Source organism: Hypomesus nipponensis, chromosome 9 (assembly GCF_054491055.1).
Source record: "Hypomesus nipponensis isolate SF chromosome 9, ASM5449105v1, whole genome shotgun sequence".
Lineage (NCBI taxonomy): Eukaryota > Metazoa > Chordata > Actinopteri > Osmeriformes > Osmeridae > Hypomesus > Hypomesus nipponensis.
In genome coordinates this window covers 19,435,059-19,462,678 of record NC_140369.1, presented here as the reverse complement: position 1 = coordinate 19,462,678, position 27,620 = coordinate 19,435,059, and the positions used below count along the sequence as shown (strand labels likewise).

Sequence of the window (27,620 nt, the reverse complement as noted above, 5' to 3'; positions counted from 1 at the left end):
TATGTATGAACATGTAAAAGTCGTGTTAGCAAGGTTAAAACCAGCACTATTTTGGTGTCCTTCATTGCATAAAATGCATGCAAAGCAAATAACGGCACATACTAACGTTTGCAAGCCAAAAACTCAGTTCTACCGCTCTAAAAAATCGTCTTTTGAAAATACTCAGCCTGAAGGGGTTTTGTAAATAATAAGTTTCAGTCACTTAAAATGCAGGTTGTGTGTGGGTGAAAGGCCACAATGCATAGAAAACAGCAATGTTTACATGTGGACTAGGTGTAACAGTGAAACTCACTCCTCATGTATGTAACAGGCCACCCACGTCAAGGAATAGCTAACTTTTCTTTGGCGTAGCTGGTAGTGGTTGCGCTTGGCAGTCAGAGGTGGCGTGTTCGAGACCAGGCAGGAACTAACAAATGGTCCATAAAGCCTTCTGACGGAGCAAGAGCACATCTGTTACACCCCCGTTACATAGGCGTCATATTACTTGAATGTATTGAGATCAGCTACTGATAAGCATTACAGGGATTCATTAACAAGAGAATAGCACTGTAGTATTGGGAGGTCCACTGAAATAATCACTCAGTCTGTATAAGTTGTTATAAGTAGCATTCCCCTACACTGGGTCCCCTCAAAATGCTCATTGGAACACACACACAAACTCAAATGGTGTGCTAATTAGAATTCTGTAAAAGGATTTGGCATCATCTGTCACATAGCTTGTCTTGAAAGCCAAAAAGCGAATGAACAAACAGACCTGGGCATTTTACGGCCCGCAGGCCACACCCGGCGTGAGGTAAATCAAAAATAAATAAATGTGTTGAGCGGTAGGAAATCTGTAGTCCTGAAAGACTACAGGGATCAGGTGATGTACGTATGTGCGCTTATGCAGCCTCACCGACAGGAGACACTGAATTAGCTGTTGGTGCGCCCTCGAAAATGTCTCACTGTAAAAAATGAAAGGTTGATGCAAAATGTAGAGTTTTTAACAAGACATGGACTTCTAAGTAGCTGTTTACTGTAGTCAAAGGCAAAGCTGCGTGCTTAGTTTGTGGAAAACAGGTCACTATGTTGAAGGATTACAATTTGAATCGGCACTACAGGACTAAACACGTAAATACAAGAACTTGACTGATGCAGAGTGGGCGTGGGCCGCTGATGGTTTGCTAGTTAAGCTGTAGACCCTGATGATCACCTGTCAGCTGTCCTTTGCATATCTACCTCAGACATTCAACCAGACTTCAATGCACTTGTTCAAGCCCAAGACAGACTGGATTTGTCTAACTGAGTAAGAAAAACTGAGCTGAACTGAAAAACATCAAAAGTACTTATTGCTTTTGTATAAAGTTAGTCAATTGCTGGTCTTTAACATACATCTTATGGCCCTTTTTTTGTGAAAGCATATTTTCATAGCCTTATTGTAATAGGTATCCCCACTAGCAGCTCAAAACCATAAAGTAAACAAAAATATAAAGTAATCAAATTAATATTGAGCAGAATTAAGTTTAGCGTATTGGTTCGGCCAGCCGCAACGGTCCCAATTTCTCTTCGGAAAAATTAATTGCCCACCCCTGGGCTACAGTGTTGTACCATTGTTTCACATTGTCAAGCAAAGTCACGTTAGGATTAACTAAATCTGTCCTCATCGGTTTAGGGCAAATGGGTACATACTAGGGAATTAATGAAGGTGGAGAGAGAGAGGGAATGAAGAGCGCCGCATTTTGGAGGTGGAAATCAAAGCGAAAGACAATCCTTATCGCTTTTCTGTAGTAATGAGCTTTCACAAAGCTGGAAGCAATAGCTTTTTTACATTTGGTAAATCACCAAAACTATGTAAAACATTTATGTTTTAACAATTATGTTTCTTGTATCATTGATAAACTGTTGTGATTCTGTTTTAATATGCCTGGAAAGCCATAAGTTAAGTCTTTGTAAGGTGTGACTAGGAAGGGCCTGTGTCGCTGATATAAGTCAGAGGTCACAATATTGCCAAAGTGTGTAATGTCATGCAACTTTGAATGAGGAAAATAGAAAGACAGACAAGGCCATTTCTAGGAGCCCTATCTAAAGACCTAAACAAAAGCTATCTAGCATACAGTGTCCTTTTTTAGTGCCTTTTGAAGGCTATGTTAATCATCTTGTATCCTCCCATATTGTGATACCATATACTCTCTTGATTTCTTGTATTCATTGTCCAGTCTTCAAATTCCCCCCCAAATGCTGAACAAGTACAGTAATTCTGAAAGGAAGTGAGGTTATGTCATGCAAACTATTATTTATTATGCTCTGCTGTGGATTTAGAAACCCACCTACTTTTTGTTTCAGGGAATGTAATGATACAGTTAAATGAGGATTACAAATCTCTGTCTGCAAGACAAGGACAGAGAAACTGCTATAAACTTACATTTTTTTGGTTGAATGGACATTTGTATCTGTCAGTTATGTCAGAGCAAACAATAAATCCCCCTCTAGTAGGATGATCAGTAATGCCAGCAGGGAATTTTCTTTAAATGAATGGGTGACATTTCCTTGGTGACATCGGTGCTGTGCTTATGTTTGAGGATTTGTAGCCTTCAGTCCAGCCTCTGACACCAGAGTGAGTGTGCCTAAGGTCAAGTCAGGGTTCAAAGCTAAAGGTTGACTGACCATACTAAGGTGAATTGTCACGATGGCAGGGGCCATAGGGCGAGACAGGGTTTGAGGAATGATTTGATGGTTGTTGTTCTGACAGACAACCTGGGTTTGGACAGAGTAGGATCCAGGTGCCAGTGTGTGCCCTGTTGACTCAGTGCAAAGAGCTCACTGGCACCCGCACACACATCCACTGCCTGCGGGTACCTTTGCCAATGTCACCAGTGCTGCCAGTCAATGCAGATTTATTTGTGTTGCTGTGGTGGCTCTAAAAATAACCTGCTTGTCATTTTCCCTCTTACACTCATCCTCTTCTCAGCCAGTGTTTCACTTGTCTCCCTTTCTTTCTTTCCACATACTCCTTTTCTATTCCCTCTTTCATCCCTCGCTACTTCTTGACTAGACCATCTCTCTTGTATATTAACTATTTGATTTCTCTATCTCCCTTTCTCATTACGTCTGTCTCTTTCTCTGCTTCTCTCGCTTTCTTTTACCAGACATCTCCAGTTACTGTCTGCCTACCAAAATATCTGATAGAGGCAATGGGAGAGCATGAGTGAAGTGAGAATTAGAGAAAGAGACATGATTAGTGCCCTGTGTCATTCTTCACAATCCTTAGATTAGGTTATCATGCTGTCAAGGCACATACAATTCCCTGTTTCCTCTAACAAATGAACTCTGATTGAAATCATAGTTTAGGATCAGAGGGCAAGGCTGAAATGTGTATTTTTACTTATGAATGATTACTTCTATCTGTTATCTCTTTGTAATTGATTGATAATAAACGACCATCAAGCAACAAAAGAATTTGGATGATTGTGTCCTGATTTCTATTTGAAAGGAAGTACGTACATTGGTTAAACTGGGTTAGCATGCATTTTCTTTCAAATATCGAATGTTCTGAAAAATGGTAGGATCACTCGGTAACTGACACTGTGATCATTTTCCATCACTGTTACTTTGATAAAAAACGAATTAACAAGGACAGATTACATTAATCTGTGGACAGCAACAACCACCCTATTTCTATATATATGTGCAACGGCGGCAATTGCTGGTTTTTAACTTTGGTGTTGACTGCTATAGCTAAATGTAGAGAGACCTTGAGGGGCGGTGTTGAAAGCCATGGTAGACATTTGACAGAAGGTCACTTCCTATCATTGGTATGTCCGACACGTCGCCGGTGGCAAGACGTTTGCTCTTTGAGCACAAACTTTTGGGTGAAATAGTTTTGTTAGACTCTTTCTTTTTGTTCTATGAGAGTCATTGAGAAGGAGTCGATGGTACAAGCTCCACCAGGAAAAGTGTGCACTATTACAAGGCCTATGTGCCGTGGCTGGCAAGCCCTGTCTGCTATCTCTCTGTCTGGTTTAGTATTGCTGTAATGAAAGTACACACAAGAAGAAAATATCTACACACACACCCTCTCTCTCTCTCTCTCTCTCTCTCTCTCTCTCTCTCACACACACACACACACACACACACACACACACACACACACACACACACACACACACAAACAAAAACTCAAATAGATTCTGAAATCCTATCAAGAAGACAAAACCCAAAACTGCCACAGACAAGACAAAACACTGAAATAACAATAACAACCATTTAATAGTAAAGAAGGTATTCACTCCAGCAACACAGTACTCCATGCTAAGAGCTTAATTTGCCTCTAAATGCTTCGATAAACATCAGCAACATTGTAAAATACACAATTCCATAACCATTACAGGCATGAAAGCATATGTAAGGCCAACAGCGTCAACGAAGAGCAAGCTTCTCTTTGGCGTAGCTGGTAGTGGTCACGCTTGGCAAGTCAAAGATTGTGCGTTTCGAGCCCAGTGAGTGGAGAACGAGCCTTGTTGTGACGGAGCGTGGCTACAGCAGTTACATTCCCGTCACACATACAAATCCTGGTTTTCAAAAATGGTAATCTTGGATTGGGTTTATGTGCTAACAGATGGGGGTTCTACTGTTAAACTGTGGCTTTCATCTACCAGCTAGAACAAAACTTTCGGGTTGATGACTGGGGATGATCTAGTTTTACTTAATAATGCAAGAATTCTCCAGCAGATAATGGCATTCAACAGAATTCATTACTGCTGTAATGCCACACCAAACTTATCCCCAGCATCCCTTTAGGGATAGACCAGTTTGTCGTCTTGCACTTTGGACATGAGTGATGTGTCAAGGAGAGCACATTTCTTTTAAAAGTCTATGGAGTGGTTTTGGGTGGTCAACGGAAATTTAAATTATGTTCTTATATTTTAATGGCATGCAAAACAAAATATTGGCTCCCACTCATCTTAGATGAGTAACTCACATCAAGATAGAAGCCAGCACGTCATCGAAACATCATTCCCCACTATAGAAGTGGGTAGTAACACATTATAGTTACTCCGTTACATTTACTTGAAGTTACTTACTTTTTAAATAAATTGTACTTGTAAGACTAGTTTTAATGTTACATACTGTAGAAACCCAACGGAACGGTCGCTTGTTCTGTAGGCGGAAGGGATTGTGGGGGCAACATTTTCATGCATCATTCATGTTTTATTAAAGATCCTGTAAAGTGGAATTAAAAACGAGTTTCAAGTTCACCACACCACAGAATAATGTGTATTAACTACCCATCCAAATTAGAATGAAAAAAAACACTGACAAGTACTGTATGTTAATTTAGGCTTTGAAATCGTAAGAAAATCAACAGTCTTCTCTGTTCGAGACTGGGGGGCCTGAAGGAGCTGAAGCTCGGCTACCATTTCACCAAAATAACATCATGCTACACCGAGTAGCCTAATATCAAGTTAGTGGTTTGCACCAATTATAGCAGAGATACCTCTGGAAAAGTTATCTAGTATAATTATAACAAGCACACAGAACTGAGTGATGAACTGCTGGCGGCGGTGGATGGTCCAGGTGCGACCAGAGGATGAACGGCCGGGGGGTAACTAGCTAGCTGATGTAAGCTACAATAACAGTACAGCAGGAGGAGCCATTCAGGGATCTGACGTATATGGGGCGAAATGATGTAGATAGGGCATTTTTTGGCTCCACCCATTAAAACCTGATCTGAAAACGGAAGGAAAACTGTGCTTCAGTCTAACTCCCATTTCAGTGCGACAAAGTTTTAGCGCTTCGCACAAGCTTTCAGGAACTCATACAACACGTATATAATGTACTTTGAAGCAAAACATGGAATTTACTTTGCAGGACCTTTAATGTTGTGAGCATGTTTCAGTTTAATGTTGTAGTTCCGTTTATGAGGTTTGTTAGTTTATGATGTTAGCAACTATGAGTTGTTTCCATAACTGGGGACTGCACTTCACCCTACTTGCCTCTGCGAGAATGTCCCTGTACTTACTGTAAGTCACTCTGGATAAGAGTGTCTGCTAAATGACTAAATGTAAATGTAATACGTGATTTAATGACTAACAGTCAGCATGCACACAATAATCATTTTTACTACAACTAGACTTTTAGTACAATTTCTTTGGATATTGTAAGGTGTTCTTGCGTCCGTTGCAGATGGGTCTGTTTTTTAACTAATATTTTACAACTGATGTTTCAGTATATTTTCATAAATTTGTTGCTGCTCATTTAGGCCGACAGCCTCCTAGCCTCCATTATTAATATTATATGCCTCTTATTATTATTATAAGCCTCTATTAGGCCATTTGTATTATTAGCCACTATAACTATTATTTGCATATTATTAGCCTCTATTACATTTTTTTATTGCCATCTTTTATTATTATTAGCCACTATTATTTGTTATCATCATTCAATGGGAAACTTTAGCCTGCTTTGTCCTGCAAAGTTGTTGAATTTCAAATTAGATTTTGGTTAAACACAACCGCACCTCTTTTTCTTTTGAGTGTGATCAGAAAAGCCTGTCTTGCACAAGTATGTGGAAGCGAAAGGGATGAGAAGTTCTATGCCACATTTGAAGTCCACCAGTGAGACACAGTACTCCATACATAACACACCTTATGACGTTGTAATATGTAATGCCCTATCGACCATGTCAAATTTCCTCCCAGTCAATGAATGTAAGCTTGGCATTTAGAAAAACAGGTTTTTAGACAACATTAATAAAAGAAAAAGATTCTACCTTAATTTAACAAAAAAATTACTTTCGTTGTAACCAATGCCGTTAGTGAGGATGGCATGGGAAGTCTAATATCTTAGTGAGTTATAATAGTATCTATACGATGCCAAATGTAATTTCAATTGATTTGCAGTAGCATTTTTAAACACATGGTCAGCATTAAATTAAACGTAATCATATATTGGCAAAAAATAAAAAAATGTGTTCCCACGTTGATCTGGCATCAGCATTATAGAAGTATGGCCCAATGCCAAACTACTGCAATTTTGTTCATGTCCTTGACAAAAGCAGTGGGAAAAGAGGGATATGAAGGTAGATGTAGATGGAGGAGGGGCAGTTGGTTAAGAGCTGTTATGGATTTCTCTTTTAATAGTTTGTCTGGGAGAGATAGATGGAGGTAAGAAAAAACACGTTCATGGTTGATCAAATATAAGTTAGATACTGTATATAGAGAGAAATTTGAGATAAATTAAGAACAGGGGTGAAAAGAGATGCTTTCTCTGAGACCTTTAGCATTCTGGCAGATCATGTAAAGCTAAATGCCACATTGATTCCTCCCACAGAAAATACAATATTGTGTTCTTTAGAACTGCGACATCTCCGTAAATCCAATACACGGATATGGGAACCAGTTACTGTATAGGTCAGCAAATAGAGAGGCAAAATATTTCTTATTGATAAATGTACCATCGTTGACACCCACACAGACACACTCATCCGTTCTATCACCTTCACAGGCATGTTCAAACACTCTTTCAAACCCTCTACAGTAGGCAACTATAGGTCAGAATGTCAGTCTCATGATCTGTTTCAGTAATTAACAAGGATGTGCAGACAATGCCTGCAGGCTGTGTCTGCATGTCGCAAATGGCACATCTGGAATTAGCATAAAGACATTTATTTCTTACTTTTTACCATTTTGTTTTGTAATTTACAGTACAAGTACAAGTGCGCAGTGCCTGTGATGCAGTCGGTGGTTAAGATGTCAGTGTAACACATAAATAGATAGTGCATAGCTCCCATGATAAAATTGGTGGCACGCACACAGATTCCTGGAATTATAGATAGCCTACATTCATGCAAATGATTATATAGCCCTAATTTGTCTACTGTTTCCTATGTTATGAATTGCTTATGTTACCAAAATGTACTAAATGTTCTCTGTTAAATAGTCTGACTACCACAAACCTAAACATTTAGTTAATAGCAGAAGTCATTACATGCACAATGGTTGAGCGAGTTGTCATAATTGTAGGCCTAATTCACAATCAGGGGCGCCGTATAGGGGGGAAAAGTTGGACGATTCTAAGGGCCCCTGACTGACAGGGCCCCCAAAAATAGGCAAAAAGTAATATTATATTATATAAACCATCATCAAGTATATAATACATTTAAAGTATAATAAAACAATGAATGATCTCTTTGTTTTTACTTATGTTTGGCAATAAAGGTTAAATATCCCTATAGACCAAAAAGTTAATGTCCATATTGACCGACCATCCCCCTGCATCTGCATGAAATGGTTTGATCCTGGTTTCATCCTCAGTAGATGCGCTAGTCGCTAGAATGTCAGGCCGTAAACACAAATCAGGGTTTCGGAAAAGATCAGAGAAAAGAAAGAGAGGATAGACAAAAGAAAGGGTTTCAATCAGTAACCCAGTTTTACCAAGAAAGGTGGGTAGCCAATCTGTGAGTGGTATTAACCTGTTGGTTTAATGTCCATATAAGCTAGGCTATGTAGCTAACCAGCAAACAAGGGACGTCCCGGGGACGTCATTTTGTTAGCTGGGTACAGTGTCATCTAGGCTGGCTGCCAGCCCAACTTCTCCCTGCCCCCAAAAAAATTTGGTCGGGAAGTTGGGTCTGGAGGGTCTCGTATTGGGGAACAACTACAGAAAACCAGAATCTGGGTGTACCAATGAAATTGCCAGGGCGGGCTTTATACGATGATGGACAGATGATCAACAGTAACGTAATCACCCACGTCACAAAAGAGCGCTTAAGTTGAATTTGTTTTGAACAAACAACATATTACGTTGCTCTGATTGGTTGTAGGTCTATCCAATTGAGTGAAGAGGCATTTGTTTTCCAGGCTCATTTGAAACACGCCCCGTAGTCAAAGCCCAACGGAGAGTTCTCAGACTCATATTCTGACTAGAATTATGAGTATGACAACGTCAGGCTAAGTGTCATTACCACCACCTTTGAAACAAGCTGAACCCCCTTGAAACAAGCTATTCTAACAACGTTGTAACTGGCAGTATTAGATAGAAAAGCGATTGAAACAGTACCATCTGGTAACTGAAAATATGCCCCCAAAAATCGTAAATAAGTTTGACATTTATTTATTGGGAAATGGCTAATTCAAAAGAAGTTTGCTGGAAGCGATCATTGTCAGTAATGCCAAATACGACCATTTGATCATAGACTAGAGCCCTGCACGGTGGAGAAGCTGACCTGGGTAAATTGTGCTAATCTAGACTAGCTGCTGTTGCTAGCCAAACTTAAAGATATTGTTTGAATGCGCCGGAAATGAAAAACGTTTGTTTTGACATCAAGTTTAGGCTGTGGCATTGAAGACAGCAACACACCACACAAGCTTGAGTTTAAATACATTATTTAATGTGAAATTACTTACTGTACATGCAATTATTAAAATGTATGATGCTGCCAGTATTTTACTGTGTGCAACAGTCTTACTACATCTATGCACATTGTAGTTATGCGTCGTTGCTCACGTGTGCTTATGTTGTGACGTTGGGCTTGCACTGATTCCCTTTGGCGACAAAAGGCACTTTTTGCCACAAAAAAGGGGGGGGGGGCACTTTGAATTTTTGCCATGGGACCCGAAATTCCTGCCGGCGCCCCTGTTCACAATACAGCGCTTGTGAAAGTATATCCACTTTATATTGTTGTTTTGTTTGCTAGCCAGCCTGCTTATCCAAACTACCTCAATCGCGGCACTGCACTCCGTTGGATTATACGGATATATATGGAGGACACATGCAGAAAAAATGAACTTCACAGAGTGCCTGGTTCTTGAGCTAATCGTGGGAAACTAAACCCATTCAAATTTGTACACACACAGAGATTCCTGCCCTTATGAGAGAGATAATGTCAGAGATATCCACTTAACTAAAAGGTTGGCATGACCTACAGACTTTTCATGTGTCGCTGACCTATTAGCATATAGACAAGAATACATGGACCACACAGCATATTTAAGAACAGGTGGGAGGGCATTCATCAAAGTAAGTAGAAAGTATTTATTATTTATAAACACATCCAGTTCATTAGTGAGATGCAAACATGTTAATGATCTGGCAAATAAAGTGGACATACAGTATATTCACTCACATGCATTTTACAATATACTGTACTTTCACCTTATTTCAGACAGATTCATAGTGAGAATGTGCAGCAGATTTTACCACGTGAATAAACATTACTGACCACTGGAATGCCTTCTACCAAATTCTCCCTAAACCTAACACTAACCCTAACTCTTAGCCTACCAAGCGCATGCTATTTTAATCCTTACATCACTGCCTGTCTGTAAGCAACAACAAAAAGCATTTTAATTCTTACATCAATTACATAAAAAAACTAAGATAATTGATAATACATAGAACTGCCAGTGTGATTGGTCAAGGTCACCTTGCTTGAGTTGCCCCTCCTCATGTTCAGCACACATTTTAATGGATAAAGACCTATACAGACTTTAACCTGACTGACATTACTGTAGTACACCTGAAGGACTCAAAAATCTTGTAAAACCACACCAGCAAATCCCCACTGTCCATGAGCAAAAGCCCATTGTTAGGGAATCGTAGAAAATACATCAAACTACATAATTGGACTCCGTTAAAGGAAGGTTCTCTTGGATTTTACCCTGACAAGACAGGAAATTGAACAAGGCTATGGCTATGTCCCTTCTTTGGGGAAAACTGGGGCCTGTCTGTTCTGTTCTCCTCCCTCATCCCTCTGTTGGGGGGAAACCTCTCTCTTGCCCTCAGTTCCAAGCATTATTCTGTCGCAGTGAAAATTGAGACGGCAACAAGAAAAACGTTTAGGGTAGCACCAGGGACCTCATTACTGAAGAAGGGTTCGGGAGCACTCTTATAGAATTTGTAGTGTGGAGCAGAAGCTTGGGGCTACACTAAGTCAAACGACTGAGGACAATCCACCACCGGAATCCCTCAGACAGAAAGTGAGTGTTGTTTGTTTTTATTTGAAATATAGTAATGTTTCTTACGGTCTAAATGACAACAAAACACATTTAGATCAAGGAAATGCAATTTTGTGATAATAAGCAACCGAAATATCCAGTATATGGACCTGAAAAGTAGGTGTTTACAGATGTCCATAATTTGGATTGAATGCTTACCTATCCAGGGGGGTATTCCAGAAAGCAGGTTCAACAAACTGTGAACTTAACTCTGAACTCTGAGTTGATTTAGGCCTGGGACACACTGGCTGCGAAGCGCTGCGAAGTGCCGCGATTGCCTGCAATCTGCAGCGATCGTTTGGCAGCTGGTCAAATTTTTGGCGAGACGCTTGCGAAATCGGTTGCAGGATGATAAAATACAACATATTAGTTAATATATTTGTATAAAAAAGCAAGTTATTAAAATGTTATTACATACATTGTAGACTACGGTGAACATTTGTAAACTTGTAGACTTTATAATTATTTTTAAATATTACTTTGGAGGCCTACGTACAATATTCACTCTATATAAAACCCAACGACACAATGTTGGTAAGGGTTAGGCTTTTACATGTGGTTACCCTGATGAAAACGAAATAAAATAAATGGATTGATCTGTTGAGCTAGCATGGCCGTAGTTGTTTTGTTTGTTTGAGAGAAACAAGTTGTCACGCGTTGCACACAACACACGCGCATGCAGACAGCCTACCGAGAGAGAAGGCCCAAGTCGATTTTGAAAATCAGCAAGAAATTCAAGGAGATGGACGACATCAAATTAATTCTCGAAGTTGAAAAGCACATAGTATTGTATGACCCCCAGCAACAATTTAACAAGGACAACGTTTGGTAGATATGTTTATGTACCATGTCAGCGTAAAGGAAAGCTCAGAGTAGCTGAAACGCTTGGCGACCGGCGCAGAGAAAGGCGCGTCTGGTGTGATGTTGTGTCTGGTGTCGTAGCCGATCGCAGCCAGTATGTCCCAGGCGTTACTCTAAAATGGGAAACCCCAACTTTTTGGTTCCAGAAAAGCTGATTTAAATTAGTTAAATCAACTCGGAGTACGTCCACTCTACAACACACAGTAAGCTAAGAATCAAGCATTACCTCCAACTGCCAACAAATGAATTCTCACCCAACACCATCTGCTTCCAATACTAACATACAGAGAAGTGGCTCAGGCTATTTGATCTTCAAAACTTTCAAACAAAGGGCAGAAATAGTGAAGAAAGAAAAGAGCGAGAGAGAGGTTCAGTGTTCCAGAGAGGTAGAGGAGGAAAGACAAGAAGAGATTGCTGTGGCGCCCCAGGAAACGGAAGGGAGGGGGAAAGACATTTTCTGAAAACACAAATGGTTTACTGTTTTTCATAGTTTATCTTTCTGACAGTTTACTGATTACAAAGCACTTTACCGTGCACATTCTTAGTTCTACAAAATACAGATTATACCAACATGATTATACCCAAACCTAGTGACTACATACCAATTGTAAACCTAGAATAGGAATTGCTTTGTAATTGAATTGTATTAAATGTTAGTGGTATGAGTTATCACAAAAGTACTACAAGACACAGAAGGGGAAGATGTGTAAGTAGTGAGTGGATGTTGTGAAGAGGGAGTTGAAGGTTTCATCAAATGAAATCTATGTTAACATCCTTTTACCCCTTCAAAGTCAACCTCCTCCTAACCAATTTTCACTTGGATAATAAAGCATACCACCAAACAGTAATGAAGTGTAACAACATACCAGTTCCTACGTAACACAAATGTTGTCACAAAAGATGTTGCTATGTAGGTCCATAGAAGCTCACATATCCTAATGTAGTGTCGCCCAAAGTAAGATTTCAAGCATGTGGGAGAAATGTATGGATTTACCATTTGCACATGCTAATGCCAATCAGGAGATCAATAATTACTTTCTTATTACCTTAGCATTATCTTATATCAAATTATCCATTATGATCTTCACATAACATTTTTAATTCATACTGACTCTAATGTTACGGTCTTGTAAGCATGTCACCTTTTATCCAGTTCAATCTCGATGTATTTAGGGCCTCAAGACTTTAGACAAGGGAGGAAGCTGTCAGGACCAAATAACATGACATGACATATAAGGCTGCCTTCTTACTAATAATTAGCATTTATTGTATACCCTTCCTGTATACACAAAGATAATAGTGTTTATTAACTTTGTGTTCTACTCAGTGTTTACTTTAAAAATCAGGTTTCGGACCTTCATGCCGTATTCCTTGCAACAGACCTTACTGCCTCTGATCTGGTGATTATTTTTGTCATGTGTCTCCTCTCAGCCGACTGCCAAACTCCCCAGAACCCTAGTCAATGCCACACTGTTGGTGTAGATTTTTTGTACCATCATTAAAAAACCCACCTGAATGAAAGGAAACAGCAGTCCCACAGCAAAGTTGGACAGCCAGTTGACAATGCCTGCAATCATGAAGGCAGCGGGCCGGTATGATTGCTCAAAGAGTTCACCAGTTAGAACAAAGGGTATCCCACCTGAGAGAGAACACAAACAGCCCTGTCACTCACAAAGTCAACATGAGATAAAAAATAATAAAATAAATAACACCATGGACCTGGAAAGAATCCTTTCGAGCACCCCTCACAATTGCATGCCTGTGCCAAGTTGGAGTTTACATCCCTGTCTGTCCAGACTCTATTTGGTTAGGGACATCCAACCATTCTTAACTAATGCTAATGAGTGTAGACAAGATGTATCACATTTGTTACTGTTGTTATCTCGATTGTGCTGTATCGCTTGATGCTATAGCCATATGGTTTGTTTGTCTGCCTGGATCATGCCATCTTGATAAAGTCATTTTGCCAGCCAATTTAGTTTTGTCTTCTTTCTTTTTTGCTTATTAAATGGTGTGTTTCTATGAAGACAATCATCATATCATACTGTCTGATTGACGTATTTTTGAAATTGCATCATGAAAAAATAACACTTGCAGTTATGCAAGTAAAAGCAAATCGCATTACATCAACTTGCTTAAAACTGTCTCGTTGAATGTTGCTTGTGACTTTTGGGAGCTTACACAGGAGGACAAAAACACTATACTTTTACTGAAAGCATTCCAAATTGATCTTGCGACCCAATGTCTACATGTGAAAGTTTGCCCTTTCATGTCCAGTGTTTCCTCTATGTTGATTTTGTGGCTGCCCAACACGGCAGAATTTCTGCCGCCACGGTATCAGAAATAGGGCTGTACAAAAGGCTGTCTGTCAGCAGTGATTGATAGAGTGCATGTCGGAGAATAGCAGGGACATGCGTTTCACACCGCAGAGATTGTGTGTCATGGGCGGCTGCCCCCCTAACTTTGGTGATCCAAAAACTGTACTTGTAAAAACGAAACGCCACTGTGTCAACAAGCTTCTCAAAACATTGAACTGAACAATCAGGGTCGGCCCAAGCCTTTATGGGGCCCTAAGCAGAATTAATTTGGGGGCCCCTCTGAGTCACTTTAAAAATAAATTACATTAAACTGTAATTTAATGTGCTCTTGGGGGCCCTCTGATGGCCACGGGGGCCCTAAGCAGCCACTTAGTTTGCTTATGCCAGGGGCCCTGTGAACAATTTTTTTATTTTATTTTAAATGTACATGTTTAACTTAAAGTTACATTTGTAATGAATGTAATGTATGCCAAAGACAATTCAACATTAGCAAATACACAGAGTATATTACGTTAGCCAAAAGTCAAATCGCTCCATCGTAATTAAGAGCACTCTGCCCTTTTATTAGTTTTGATTTTAGTAAAGACAAGAACAGCTTAATACAAAATCTTGTTTGTATCCATAACGTTTAGGCTACTGATGGTTGCTGTTTCGCCGACGTTACAACACACAATGCAGTGCCAGTTGGGAGATCGACCATTTTTATGATTAGGATTAGCTTAGCAGTCCTATAAAATCCACTTAGAACTACTCCCAGTTTTTAATTAGGCTATAATACTTGCGTATTGTCTGTTGTTTTATACTTGTAGTCCACTGCATCTTGGACAGAATTATTGTACTTTGCATTTTATCCAAAGCAACTTCCAAAAGAGTTTTACAAAAGTGCATAGGTCACTGATCATAACAACGAGATGGTCCCAAACATTGCGGGTAGCCAAAACATGAAGCATACATTGGGAAAACTAAAGTCACAAAGGGAAGAACCATAAGAGCATGTAGCCTAGTTGAACAAGTTACATGTTGCATTGAACAAGTTACCGAAGATGAGATATTCAGGGAGACAGTGATATAGTTGTGACAGGGACAGATGTTGTCTGTTAATATTCTGTTCACTATTCATTCAAAAGTTCTATTAAATGAGTTGAATTAAAGAGAGTGGGGATATTTTCTTGGCACAGTATGGGCCCCTTAGTACCAACTGAGCGTAATTTAAACGCAAACAGCCTACCTGAGTATTGTTGCTGACCATGTCCATCCCTTAAGACCACAGTGTACTCATCTTCTGATGGCTACTTCCAGCAGGATAATGCACCATGTCACAAAGCTCAAATCATCTCAAACTGGTTTCTTGAACATGACAATGAGTTCACTGTACTCCAATGGCCTCCACAGTCACCAGATCTCAATCCAATAGAGCATCTTTGGGATGTGGTGGAACAGAAGATTCGCATCAGGGATGTGCAGCCGACAAAAATGCAGCAACTGCGTGATGCTATCATTTTATTTATTGACATCTATCATGTCAATATGGACCAAAATCTCTGAGGAATGTTTCCAACACCTTGTTGAAAGTATGCCACAAAGAATTAAGGCAGTTCTGAAGGCAAAAGGGGGTCCAACCCGGTACTACTGAGGTGTATCTAATAAAGTGGCCAGTGAGTGTATTATTATTTATTTTGTTCATGGAACCTCACAGTACACACTCTCTACAAATTTGGAGGATAATCCAACTAAACTTTGACAAAATACTACTCTTATCACTGCGACGGCCCAAAGCCTAAATGTCCTCAGCGTGTTTGCATTTGTTGATTGCAAATGCATACTTAGTGAACAAGGATGAACAATTACTTTCCTCTTTGGATTCATTTAAGAAATATTTCCAATTTTACTTACTTCCCCACCCCATGAGAAATTCGTAATACGGTGGTGCATACAAATTGAAACCAATACAAAGCAAGCAAGATTGTGGATGATGAAATCAGGCGAGATAGCACAGGGACAGAATGTTGTCATATTCTTGCACTCAAAATGTCCCAGTACTGTATCTACTTGTATCTAGTATGAAACTGTTCTGTGTTGTACTTAGATACTTTTCTGTTTTAAACAAATCAAAAAAAAAATTGTCTCCGACTTTTTTCATTTTTCTTTCATGCTTGCACCAACATGGGAGCATGTGCAGTTTACTGGCTTTGACATCTAGTACATATGACCCCCCAAAGAATGCTCAAGTTATTGGTTTATCAATTTAACTGACCTAAATCAGAAGCCTTTATAAACTATTTGGGTTCCAATCTAACCTCTCACAACCTGATAATCACTTATTTTCATTTTTGGAAACATTTTTTAATCAACAAGATCCATTTGATGCCATTTGGAAGCTACAGAAAGTAGTGGACATCGATTCAATGAGATGACTGATTAAATTAGATCTTGTAACTGACAAGTTTTCTTCAAGGATTGTTTACACAATAGACAACATTGTTCCACCAATTACATGAGTATAAAGAGTCAACTATAAACTTCAGGCCTCGTCCATATCTGTATATTTCTACACAAAAGAAAGATACCAAAAGTTATCTAAATTCATCCTCATTACTATTGAATAAATGTGTCCTGATCTCAAGGTCAATCAGAGTTTATATGTTGTGGAGGCGAGTTTTACTTTGTGGAGGTCTGAAGAGACAGTGGTAATGAGGGTGTGTGTGTCAACTGCAGCGATAACAGATGTTTCTGCAGGCCTTCTGAGTAGACAGCATGTGTTTATAGTGTGAGGGGGTTGAGGAAGAGAGTTTTTTTTGGGCTGCAGTGACTCTTGGCCTTGTACCCCTGAGTGTAGAGAGGTGCTGACAGTCCAGAATGGTGAAGGACAGGTAGAGCAAGACAACATCCTCACACTGACTGTGCCTCTTAATGACTAATGAAAGCAGGTTGCAATGAGAGGAAATCTGTGATGCTTGACCAAATTTATGTTGTAAAATACTATGACGTATTTGTTTCATTGCTTACTTTTATACATTTCAACCATGGAAATAATGTTCTGGTTTTTCAAACCCAATGGTAGAGGAGTATTCCACTCCTTTTTACTGTATACAGTAAACCCAGCACAGTCACAGTCCTCACCCAGTTGTTGTGTAACAGTATGGGTGGAGAATTTCCCTACAATTCATCTGACCATATGGAATTTCTAATGACCCTGGTACCTTCTGTATTCAATGCTTGTACTGAAACAAGCTGTACGGTGTATTGCTTCAGTGGGTATTAGTTGGAGGCTAGTGATATTATATAACTTTGAACAGACACTATAAATAAAACTAATTACATAAAGACAACACTAAAGTCTACTAATGTTGTTTTTCCTGCTGTCAAAACAATTAGACATTTTTGCATCCACATTTGCATGTGCACGCACATACGCACATTGAAAAGCATAATTAGCATTTTTTACAATCTGAAAAAGATAGGTTGTCTTCATGTGCATCAATTGACCAAGAATTTAAACCAGCAGATCAGGTCTGAGATCCTACAATTTGCCATGGTGTCAAGTCAAGGGGATTCTCCAGACATTGAAGTTCTTGTGACAAGTTTTCTATATCCAGTGCTCACAAGACGATGTTAAACAACAGTTATTGCACACCTCAATAATGGAAACAGGTTCCACTCACCAAATGTTTGTGACAACAAGATCAAGAGAAAACGTAACACTGCACAACATGCAAAGCTGAAAAATGTGTATGGCAGGTCCTACTGTATGCCGTATTCTTTGCATTGCAGGCACTGGTGGAACAACATGGAGCTACTGTACCTGGGTTTTTACTCCAGGGAGGGAAAAGAGGGGTCTATGCCAGTGACTCTTGTGAGACAAACTGTGACATATAAAAAATAGTCCTTAAGGAATAATATGTATGAGGTTTGACTTTCTTGTGTCAAAATCATGTGATGTGTCACATAGTCAAGTATATGCTTTCAAGGTCTTTCAACATATGTTCTGTTAATATGACAAACATGTTGAAACAATAATGCATTTTAACTTCCTGCTCAGCAACATACTTTGTCAGACCCAGCAACATTGCACAAAGTTTTTTGTACAACATCAGCAGTGTAGGCTAATGTTATAGATTTAATCTATGAACCAAAATAACCACTTAGTATACTTCGGATAACAACTTTTGGTGTTACTGTTTACATTGCATTGTTACAGGCAAGGGACAAGGCCATAGTTTCCATACAAAATGACATACAATACCAATCATACTTTAATATCAAAATGCAGACAAGGTAAAAAAAAAAAAAAAGTATACATAGAATCTGACCCTGCCCCCCAAACATATGGTAACCCCAGCTAAATGACAGAAATTAATTCTTCCCTTTCTAAATAAACAAAGAAAAGATATAGCGCCAGGAGATACTACTTTTCTGCAGTTATTTGTAAGCATTTAAGGAAGGGGAAGACGGAAATCTGAATTAAGGTTGCTGAAAGCTCAAACCTTTTAGTGTTCTTCTAAAAAGCACAATTCACAAAAAAGGTCACATGTTGCAGTGTCTTGCGAATACAAATGCATGAGACTTTAATCAAGTCCTTGTTTTATATCTTGTTTTTGATTGGCAAGACCAAGATGGACACACCTTGGTGGTTTTGAGTCAAGCAGGAAAGGGGGAAAGAAAGTGTCCTGCTGAAACTGATAGTATTGTATGGAATAAGATGATTGTAGTCAATGCACATAATGAAGATCTTGCTACTTGAGAGCTTTCTTGGTAAGTATTGGGCATTCATGTAGACATATAGGAGTTACTTCCCTTCCCTCAAAGGATTGAGTAGTAGTGTGTTTGTTGTGAACATGGATAATCATTTCCAATTCTTAATGCATTTCTCCATTAACATGAAGTCCAAATCTTCTCCCTCTTTCTGTCATGTAAGTTATATCTTTAATTTGTTAAGTACAAATTTGTTCTTGTCAGTCAATCGATTGGTACCTTATTCTCTACAATATCTCGTTAACTTCCTCTTGTCTTCAACAAATTGGACTTAACATTGACAGGCAATCTTTCTCCATCTCTGTCCCATCTATTTATATTCCCTGTGCAGATGACATCTCTAAAGTGTGTCTGGCCATGTGGCAGGTCATTTTCACCTTAGCAGGCCTCTCATTACCATCCGGCACTCCACTGACTTCTGAGTACTCTCTTGCTCTGTCTCTCCCTTCTCTTCTGCTCTGTCGTAGTTCTGGAGGCTATTCATCTTCTTCACAAGCCCATTGTCTTTGCCACTTCATCCTGTCTGTCAACACTTTAACTTTCCTTTATAAACATTGCTTATTTTCTATGGTCATGGTGCCATGGTACCTCAAAACTAGGAACTTTCTCTCAGAACTCACTGTGTTTCCACAGCAGGAACCAGTCTAAATTCAGTTCCAGGAAGCAAAAATCAGGAACCGTGAAGTCCCTGCTCCAGCGGTGGAACTTCTCAAAATACAGGGACTTTTGATGCAATACACCCACTAAAAAATATCTAAATTGAAAAACAGACACTGTAGGACTAGCATTGAATAAAACATATTGAAGGCATTTAACAATTTGCTGTGTACGCAGCAACATTTAGGTTGGCCCCACCAAATTTCAGTCCAAGGTTTTCTGAAAAGTTGTCAGCCGTGATTTTGTATTGTTCATTTTACCATCAATGGTCCATTAATTTTCAAAGTAATCTGTTTCTTCCCTGTCAGACTAATTGAAATATAGTGAAAGTGGGTATGAATGGGGTGTCACTAGTCTATATACATGAATCCAATTAACACATAACGGAAACAGTTTGTGAGCCCCAAAAGCCGATGTCTCCCTTAAAATCTGCATTGTTCAGACGCGTGTGTGAATCAGACACTTAAACTGACACTTATTTTTATGACAGATGGTATTGTACTTCATTGTCTGGTTAGAGATGGTATAATGCCAGTGAACAATGATATTCTCGGTGCTGGCGGCAGTACAAAAAAGTAATCAAGGTATTTCAATGATTTCAAAAGCACCAGCTGCAACAAAACAATGGTACAACAATGAATCATTTGAATTGCTTGGGATGATGAAAAACAGGGAGCACATCCATCATTTGTGGCTGCCAATATAGAAATGCATGGTTGGGGTGCATGGAGTAAAAATTAAATGGATCAACAGTCCTAAACTTTGGGATTTCAAACAAGGGTGTTTTCCCAAGGCTTACCCTGAACAACATGTACTGTATGACTTACTTTGTGTATTCGCAATAGGGATAATCATCACCATCAGGTGCACAGTCCTTTTTTAACAGGCTGATAGAAAATGTCTCTGTATACCGTGGCTCACTGCTCCTTTTCCCCCGTTTTATTTTTCTCTGCTCTGTGAGCACTTAGATGTCACGCTTGTGCTTAGGTGCATGCCAAATATACAGTCTGGATTTTTTTTTTACATTATTATTTTTCAAAATAGTCACCTTTTGGAGAAGGTTCTAATGGAAGCATTGGTAAGTCGTTTTATCTAGCAAACCATAAGACATAAGACTCTCTTCCAAATGAATTGTTTTGATTGCCATCTTGAATGCCCATAGTAATTTGGCTTTTCAAACAAATAAAATCTGAAGAAACTGATGGATTATCTTTCATTTACAGCGATCTAGAGTCTCCACTAAAATGGAAACAAAATAGGACAAGTGAAGACATTCTTCTTAAAATGCCACACAGTTACAATCCATTGACATCAGATTTGATGGAAAAGCAAAACATTGTGTTTATTGCCCATTCTCTGTGTGAAGACATGAACTGCATTTTTATTTGATTGAAATTACATAATTGATTAAGTTGATCTTTTAGAGAGGATACACTTTGTGCGTGGTGTGCACATCTGTCAAATGAATTGAGTAAATTATATTATAATGCGTGATGAAACTGATACGTTATGCATGAGAACATACCTTACAAGACATTCAGGACAGACACAGGACATGTGCACTTTACCCCATTTGGATGATGAGGTGCCACCTACTTACGCATGTAACTTTGTGGGCAGAACTCGGGCGCTGTTGCTATTATACCGGCGGGATGAATGACTCTTGCGCCCGACGCAAATGTAAGGTTTGCAAAAGTGGGAACTGCTGCGTCTGTGTAGATCACCTTTAATAAACCCCCAAAATGAAGCAGCTTAATTTAAAATCCCAAATATATTTTGCAGGAAGAAAAAAAACTGCCAATCATCACAAACTTGATGAATATCTGTGTTTTCCCTCTTCACAGTACAGAAAGACTGCACTTAATCAGTATACACCACTCGTTTTAATTACAACACAAATGTGCACTCAGGGCTTCAACAAAGAAAGAACTGTCATCTACAGCAACTTTATAGGCTGTGTCAGAAATCAGTAACACACATAATCTCAATTTCTAATTGTGTGTGCTTGTCTCTGTATTTTTTGTGGTATGTAAATGATTTTAACTGCCGGGTCAATGATGTGCCTAATACAATGTTTTTCCACTGTCTGTGTTTGATGTACAGCTGTCATAGAAAAATGAAAAAAGACATAGGGCACTATTGTCAATGGATTGTCAATCAATAGCATTTTAGTCTTAAGCTCTAACAATTGTTAAATCATTATCGATTGCTTGATCACTATACATGTTCACTTTGTGGAGTTTCTATTCAACCCTTATGGGCTGAAAACAATTCCTGGATTTTCTTTTGACACACTGGTGCATGCATTCTGAATAAATAAAATACACCTAGTCCTGCAAAATATCCATGTATCCACACACTTCAACTATAAATAAAAAATGTTAGTGAGGCACAGATACCAAAAATGCAACCAATCTCTGTCCAAAACCCTCAACTGTCTTCCCAGAAGTGAAAGAAAATGGGTAAAACACACAGATTCACTAGAGCTTTTGGCGCAGTCAGTCAAAATTATGGCTTCAGTCTCTGAAAAATCCCAATTAACCTCGACAGTGTCTTCTTGTACATCCAGTGTGTTCTGCTGTGCATTGACTGAAAGGGTTGGCAAAAGTAATTGGGGGGATTTCATTCATCGTTACTGGTCTGTGTGACCGTTGCCTACAAGAATGTCAGCTTGTAAAGAATGTGGGCCCAGCCTGGTGAGATATACTATCCCCCCTATTTTGACGATCTGAAGAGCAAGTATCAAAACGCAAAGCGCAAGTAAATTTGTGGGCGTGATTTAAGCTTGGTTGTTATTTTGCCAGCAGGATAAATGACTTTGCGCCTGGCGCAAATCTAAAAAGGGTTGGTCTGAAGTAGCTACATTACTAATGGGTGTGGTTTGAGCGTAAAGTGCAATAAACCAATCAGAGCATCCATCTCACATTCCCTTTAAGAGCAGCGCTTGTTGCATGGCGAATTGCTATTATAACGGCGGATTTGCCAGGCGCACGCCAGGAGCGGTTCACAGGAGGAGACCGACATTCTCGTCAGAGCCGTAAAAGATAGAAATGACATTGTATGGGAAAGGCAGATTTTTGTATTTATTGTTATATTACATGTTTTAGTTTTTAGAATTAGTTTAACTAATGTACTTTTGTACTTAATTTATACCCGTTTATTGTTTGCACCTTCCTGCCACAGTAAATTGCGTATTTGTGTAACAAAAGCTTCATGGCGAATAAACCAAATTCTGATTCTGATGGGCATGGCAGAAGAAACATAACCAAATTAGCTTAGGTTAAACAGTCATGGGAGGAAATTGCCACAGTTGTTACAAATCAAGTTCACATACATAGAAATTTCTTATGAAAATCTTTTTATAATCATTGAAGAAATGTAACACGCCATAAATCAAAACAATGTAACGTAGCTTCGCAGAAAGAAGACCCTGGCCTCGCCAGCAGTGCGCACGGACCAAGCTTGCTGCCTTAAAATAGCATCTGAATAATGCCATTGACTTTAGACCACGTTTTTCCTGGTCAGTAGCAGAATTGTTTTTCGGAGACTGCAAGATAGCACCAGGGAAAGTTTGCGCCGGAACACTTCTCCTTTTACGCTGAACCGCCCACGGGACCGCAAAGTCATTTCGATGTGCGTCTGTGGAGGGAAAAGTCTTCTTTGCGTCGAGTGCAAACTAGGAATGACACTTGCGTCGTTGACTAAGTCAATTGCGCTGGGTGTAAGATAGGGCCCTTCATGTGCAATTGGAATAGTATGGCAGTCAGGGGTTATGTTACCTTATTTAACAAATTAACACCTTTCACAAAATTACAAAGATAGCTACATGCTTTCCATAATTTGTGGTTTAAAATGTGTAAATACAACAGAAAATTATTATTGGGTGTTTTTGTGTATTTATCTTATGCCAGTTATCTAGTATCTATGTATTCTGTTAGTCTGCTTTCAAAGGACTCAGATGACAGATAAATTGCAACTCCAAAGTGTGGGTAAAAACTTCCTCCCACCTTGTTAATGTCATGTCAAATAATCATTGGCTTGGCAAAAGTTAGGATATGTACTGTCAAATAAGGACATTTTTTGGGGCCACCAAGTATCAGAATTGAGAGGGCTCTAAGAAAAGTGTAATTGTAAAAAGTAAAATGATGTAGCCAAAAAAACAATTATAGAAAGACTGATGCAACTTCCTGTAAATTGGGAACTGCCAGGAGTAAACAGATGGTCCACATTCCCATGCTAGTAAAAGCCGCTCTTTTGTTGAATGATATGTGCTGATTTTTAATACATATTGTACACCCTACGTCTAGGCGAGATGTTACTCACTCAGTGCATTGCCAAGAGCAAACGTTAAGGCACAAGAAATGTTGACATGGTGTAATGTGACAGCAGTTCTGTGAAAATTGAAAGCTAGTGTATTTGTTGACTGGGATTATCCCTCAGGACTGAACTCTCAGTTCGTTACAGCTCAAAGGGAAGCAATCAATCCATAAAAATCTATGATTCAAATCTTTGACAACAGAATCTAGACTCATTTTGGAGAAGGGAATATGAGGAATGTCAATGCATTGATGATAAGTGTAATGCTTCAAAAATGATTTTATCGACAGTATTGATTTGGATAACTCCAGACTATGTGTGTTTGACCTTTACAGATGCTAGTGGTCACTTTGAAAAAGGCTGATGAGAGTGTAGGGTCAGGGTTATGGCTACTGTACCAGAAGGTGTCGTGTACCAGAAGGTGTACTGTACCAGAAGGTGGCCTATAGGGTTAGAAAAGCTGTTACTGTCGGAAGGGCACTAGGAAGGGGAGAAACAATAACATCACTCCCCTGTTTGGTCTTATCAATGTTTTGTATTTAAAAAGAAAATGATGGCTTTGACACCTTTGTAGAGCACTATAGGTTGGCTGCAGACAGTCTGCTGTGCACAGTGGTCAGTGGCAGCCCCAGAGCAAATTTGGTGAGGGGAGGAGATCAGCACCATGGACAGCGGTGCAGGCGGATGCTTGGGTTATAGGCAGCCAATTTTTCCCCTTATGATTACCCATCAGCTGACAGGATACACAGCTGAGGTGAAATCAAGGCTAAAAGGCATGGGATTCCCCCCAAAAGGGGTGCTAACGGATGGTTGTCTAATACCAACCCAGAACTTAAACTGATAGTCACACCGTTCCAGTTCATCCACAACGTGCATAGTTTTATGTTCTATCTTTGTCTCCTGATCATTAAATATCTAAAACTTCCAAAAAAACATTGGCTTCAACACAACGTAATACGGCTCAGAAACCTTCAAAAAGCTTTATTCATCACTATTCCTTTCATCCTTCTTTATTGGCCATCACATGCTAACTTTTTAACAAGAATGTGTTGGTGCATGATTAGGATTATCAAGCAAGCTAGGTTTCTTTATTATTTCTGTTTGTAGGAATACTTCTTATTATGTGTTATAACATCATTATCTCATGTACTATATAATACTGTGAAAATCATTCAAATAATCTTGTAATACTCTCCTTACATGCTCCATGGATACTATGTAACTGTTTCCTTCACATATCCTCATATACTGTAGTTTACATAAGTGTGTCACAAGCTAAACATGAAAAGCCTCAAAAGGATAATATGACCAAAACACAGCAGGGGAAAAGAAAACCTACACTCTGCTTTGAGAAAAATGTGATACAGATATTTTCTTGGTGCAACTTCAAAATATCTGGGCCACCGTTTCCATGGTGAAGGGACGTCACGGTGTCCTCTCCTTTTAACGCACAAGTGCACAAAGCACTCCATGGGTCATCACTCCTGTGTATTCTTTCTCTCTGCCACCGAGGGCTTCGTTTGATTTGGTAAGCCATAAATCATAGAGACCCCTTAATATCCCACAGGCTCTATAGATGGGCGTTGGAAGAAGGATTCCCAGTTCCCAGCATTAAATCTCCCAGCAGACTTCAATTAGAATGTAGAATGTAGATGATTTGCAACAACTTGAACCTTAGCACCAGCCTTCTGCTAGGCCTCCTCATACAGACCTAGCAGACAGTCCCCAACACATGTATTGTTGGATGATAAAATACTTGCGACAAGCCTTGCCTGCTAATTGGCATGCTAATCTGTGATTAACGGTCACACAGACCATCTGTGATTATTTTCACAGGCACAGTGGCTGATTGTTTCTATGGTTTAAGTGCAGTGGATCGACTGTCAATACACTTTTCTGTAACTGTTCAAACAACCAAAATGAACTACAACGAGGCAGAATAAGTGTTGGCGTTTCTGTAGCCAGATTAAATACAACTTTTTCATAAATTAATTTGACTGATGGTCTGAACTCATTAAAAAGCACCTATAATAAAAAAAAAGTGGTGAAAGTGGTGTAAAATATGCAAAAAAGGTTAGGTTATACAGAATCATTGTAAGGTCAGATGGCTGAGCGGTTAGAGAATCAGGCTATTAAACAGAAGGTCGCCGGTTCGATTCTTGGCAGTGCCTAATGACGTTGTGTCCTTGGGCAAGGCTCTTCACCCTACTTGCCTCGGGAGGAATGTCCCTGTACTCACTGTAAGTTGATCTGGATAAGAGTGTCTGAATGACTAAATGTAATCAGAGAAATGATTACCAGTAGGCTGATGCAGCAATTTGGGACTCAACAAATGTTTCGATATTTTTTGTGATACATAATACTATGTGGTATGAAAGTGGCATAGGTTTTGGTGTAGGGCTATATTTTAAAGCATATCTCCTTCACAAATCGTTTTCCCCAACTAACCGTAGCCAATTCACCTAACACTTCTGGTAGTTTTAACACAGAGAGATAAGAGAGGAATCCTAATAGGTAGAATTACCTGGTCCGGAACAGAAGGAGGCAATTACAGCCAATATACAGGTGAAACTGAGATAAGGCATCCACGAAACTCTGTCCTGGGGAACCGGGAGAGAGAGAGGAGTGAATTTATTTTAATGCATTCTGCGTAGCCAGAACAGAAATTCCAATGGTCCAAAATGGTCCCACAGAAGGTATTTCTGCCTGATATCTACTGTTTGTAGATAACATCACTTCCAAACTTAGTGTTAAATTGGTCAATGGGATAGTGCAATCCATATGTTCTTACTGTCTAGAGATGTAGACAAGCGGAAATACAATACGGAATAAAATATTTAAGAGAGAGAGCTTCTGTCAACATATCTTCATGCTTTCCCTCTCCCTCTTCATCTCTGCCTCCCTCCCTCTATCTCTTTGGTGTATTTGCTGCCACAATAAGAAAACAGTATAATGCTACATTTATAGCAGTACCTGTACTGTTCTGTTAATGTACTGTTTATGTGTTCTCAACAGCCAATAACCAATTATGCTATTGTAGTTCACATGATGTTAGATTCCAACATAATTAACACAGGTAACAAACCTACTTTAGGGTTAATGTATTCATTGAATACCAGTCCAATAAGAGACTGTGGACTAACAAGTGCATATTATCTGTCAGCTCACCGTTTCCATTGTTAATGACTGGATTTCATTAACAATGCAAAAACTGCCTTAAAACTGACCTGGAAGTTGAGGAATACAGTGAGAAGACTGAAGCATACAGCCATGGCAGAGAAACCAAATATGAGCAGAGGTCTTCTTCCAATTCGCTCAATTACAAGACCCTGGATGTAGAAAAAGAGACCAGAATAAGAATATGTTGTTGGCTGAACATCATGAAGCAAAGTTTGCTTGAAGGTATGTATTTTTTTCAACCTGCACATCCTACTGAGATAAAGTGTACCTTTTCTAAACAAGACCCCACCGTTACATGGTTTATTAATGTTCTTTTGCAGGGGTAATAAATAAATAAAACATACTCCTGTTTCAACCCCTTCAGGGGTCATGACCAAAGTTCATAAACTTCTATTTACAGTGTAATGATCCTAACCCCGCAACTCCACCCACAAATAGTTTTTTAACAAGAGTTATGGCTTTTTTCCCCTCCATAACCACTGCCAAGGATCAAAGCATGTAAGTATTAACAGTGAAAACCTCCCATTTAAACCAAGCTGTGGGATTGAACAGTCTTTCAGAG

At 39.3% G+C, this 27,620-nt stretch overlaps 1 protein-coding gene across 5 annotated transcripts in view; it reads right to left on the bottom strand.

Annotated features, from left to right (window-relative positions):
* slc2a9l2 (solute carrier family 2 member 9, like 2) overlaps nt 1-27,620 on the bottom strand; it is a 96,911-nt gene that overhangs the window by 6,204 nt on the left and 63,087 nt on the right. For 2 of the 5 annotated variants that reach the window (XM_084704895.1, XM_084704896.1), the window contains 3 exons: nt 27,106-27,207; nt 26,403-26,478; nt 13,346-13,473 (listed from right to left, as the gene is read on the bottom strand). In XM_084704895.1, coding sequence (XP_084561021.1) covers nt 13,346-13,473; nt 26,403-26,478; nt 27,106-27,207 — 306 coding nt within the window. Of the gene's footprint in view, nt 1-12,282; nt 13,037-13,345; nt 13,474-24,903; nt 25,319-26,402; nt 26,479-27,105; nt 27,208-27,620 lie in introns of those variants that run through there. The other 3 variants (XM_084704897.1, XM_084704898.1, XM_084704899.1) reach the window with 3 other exon arrangements.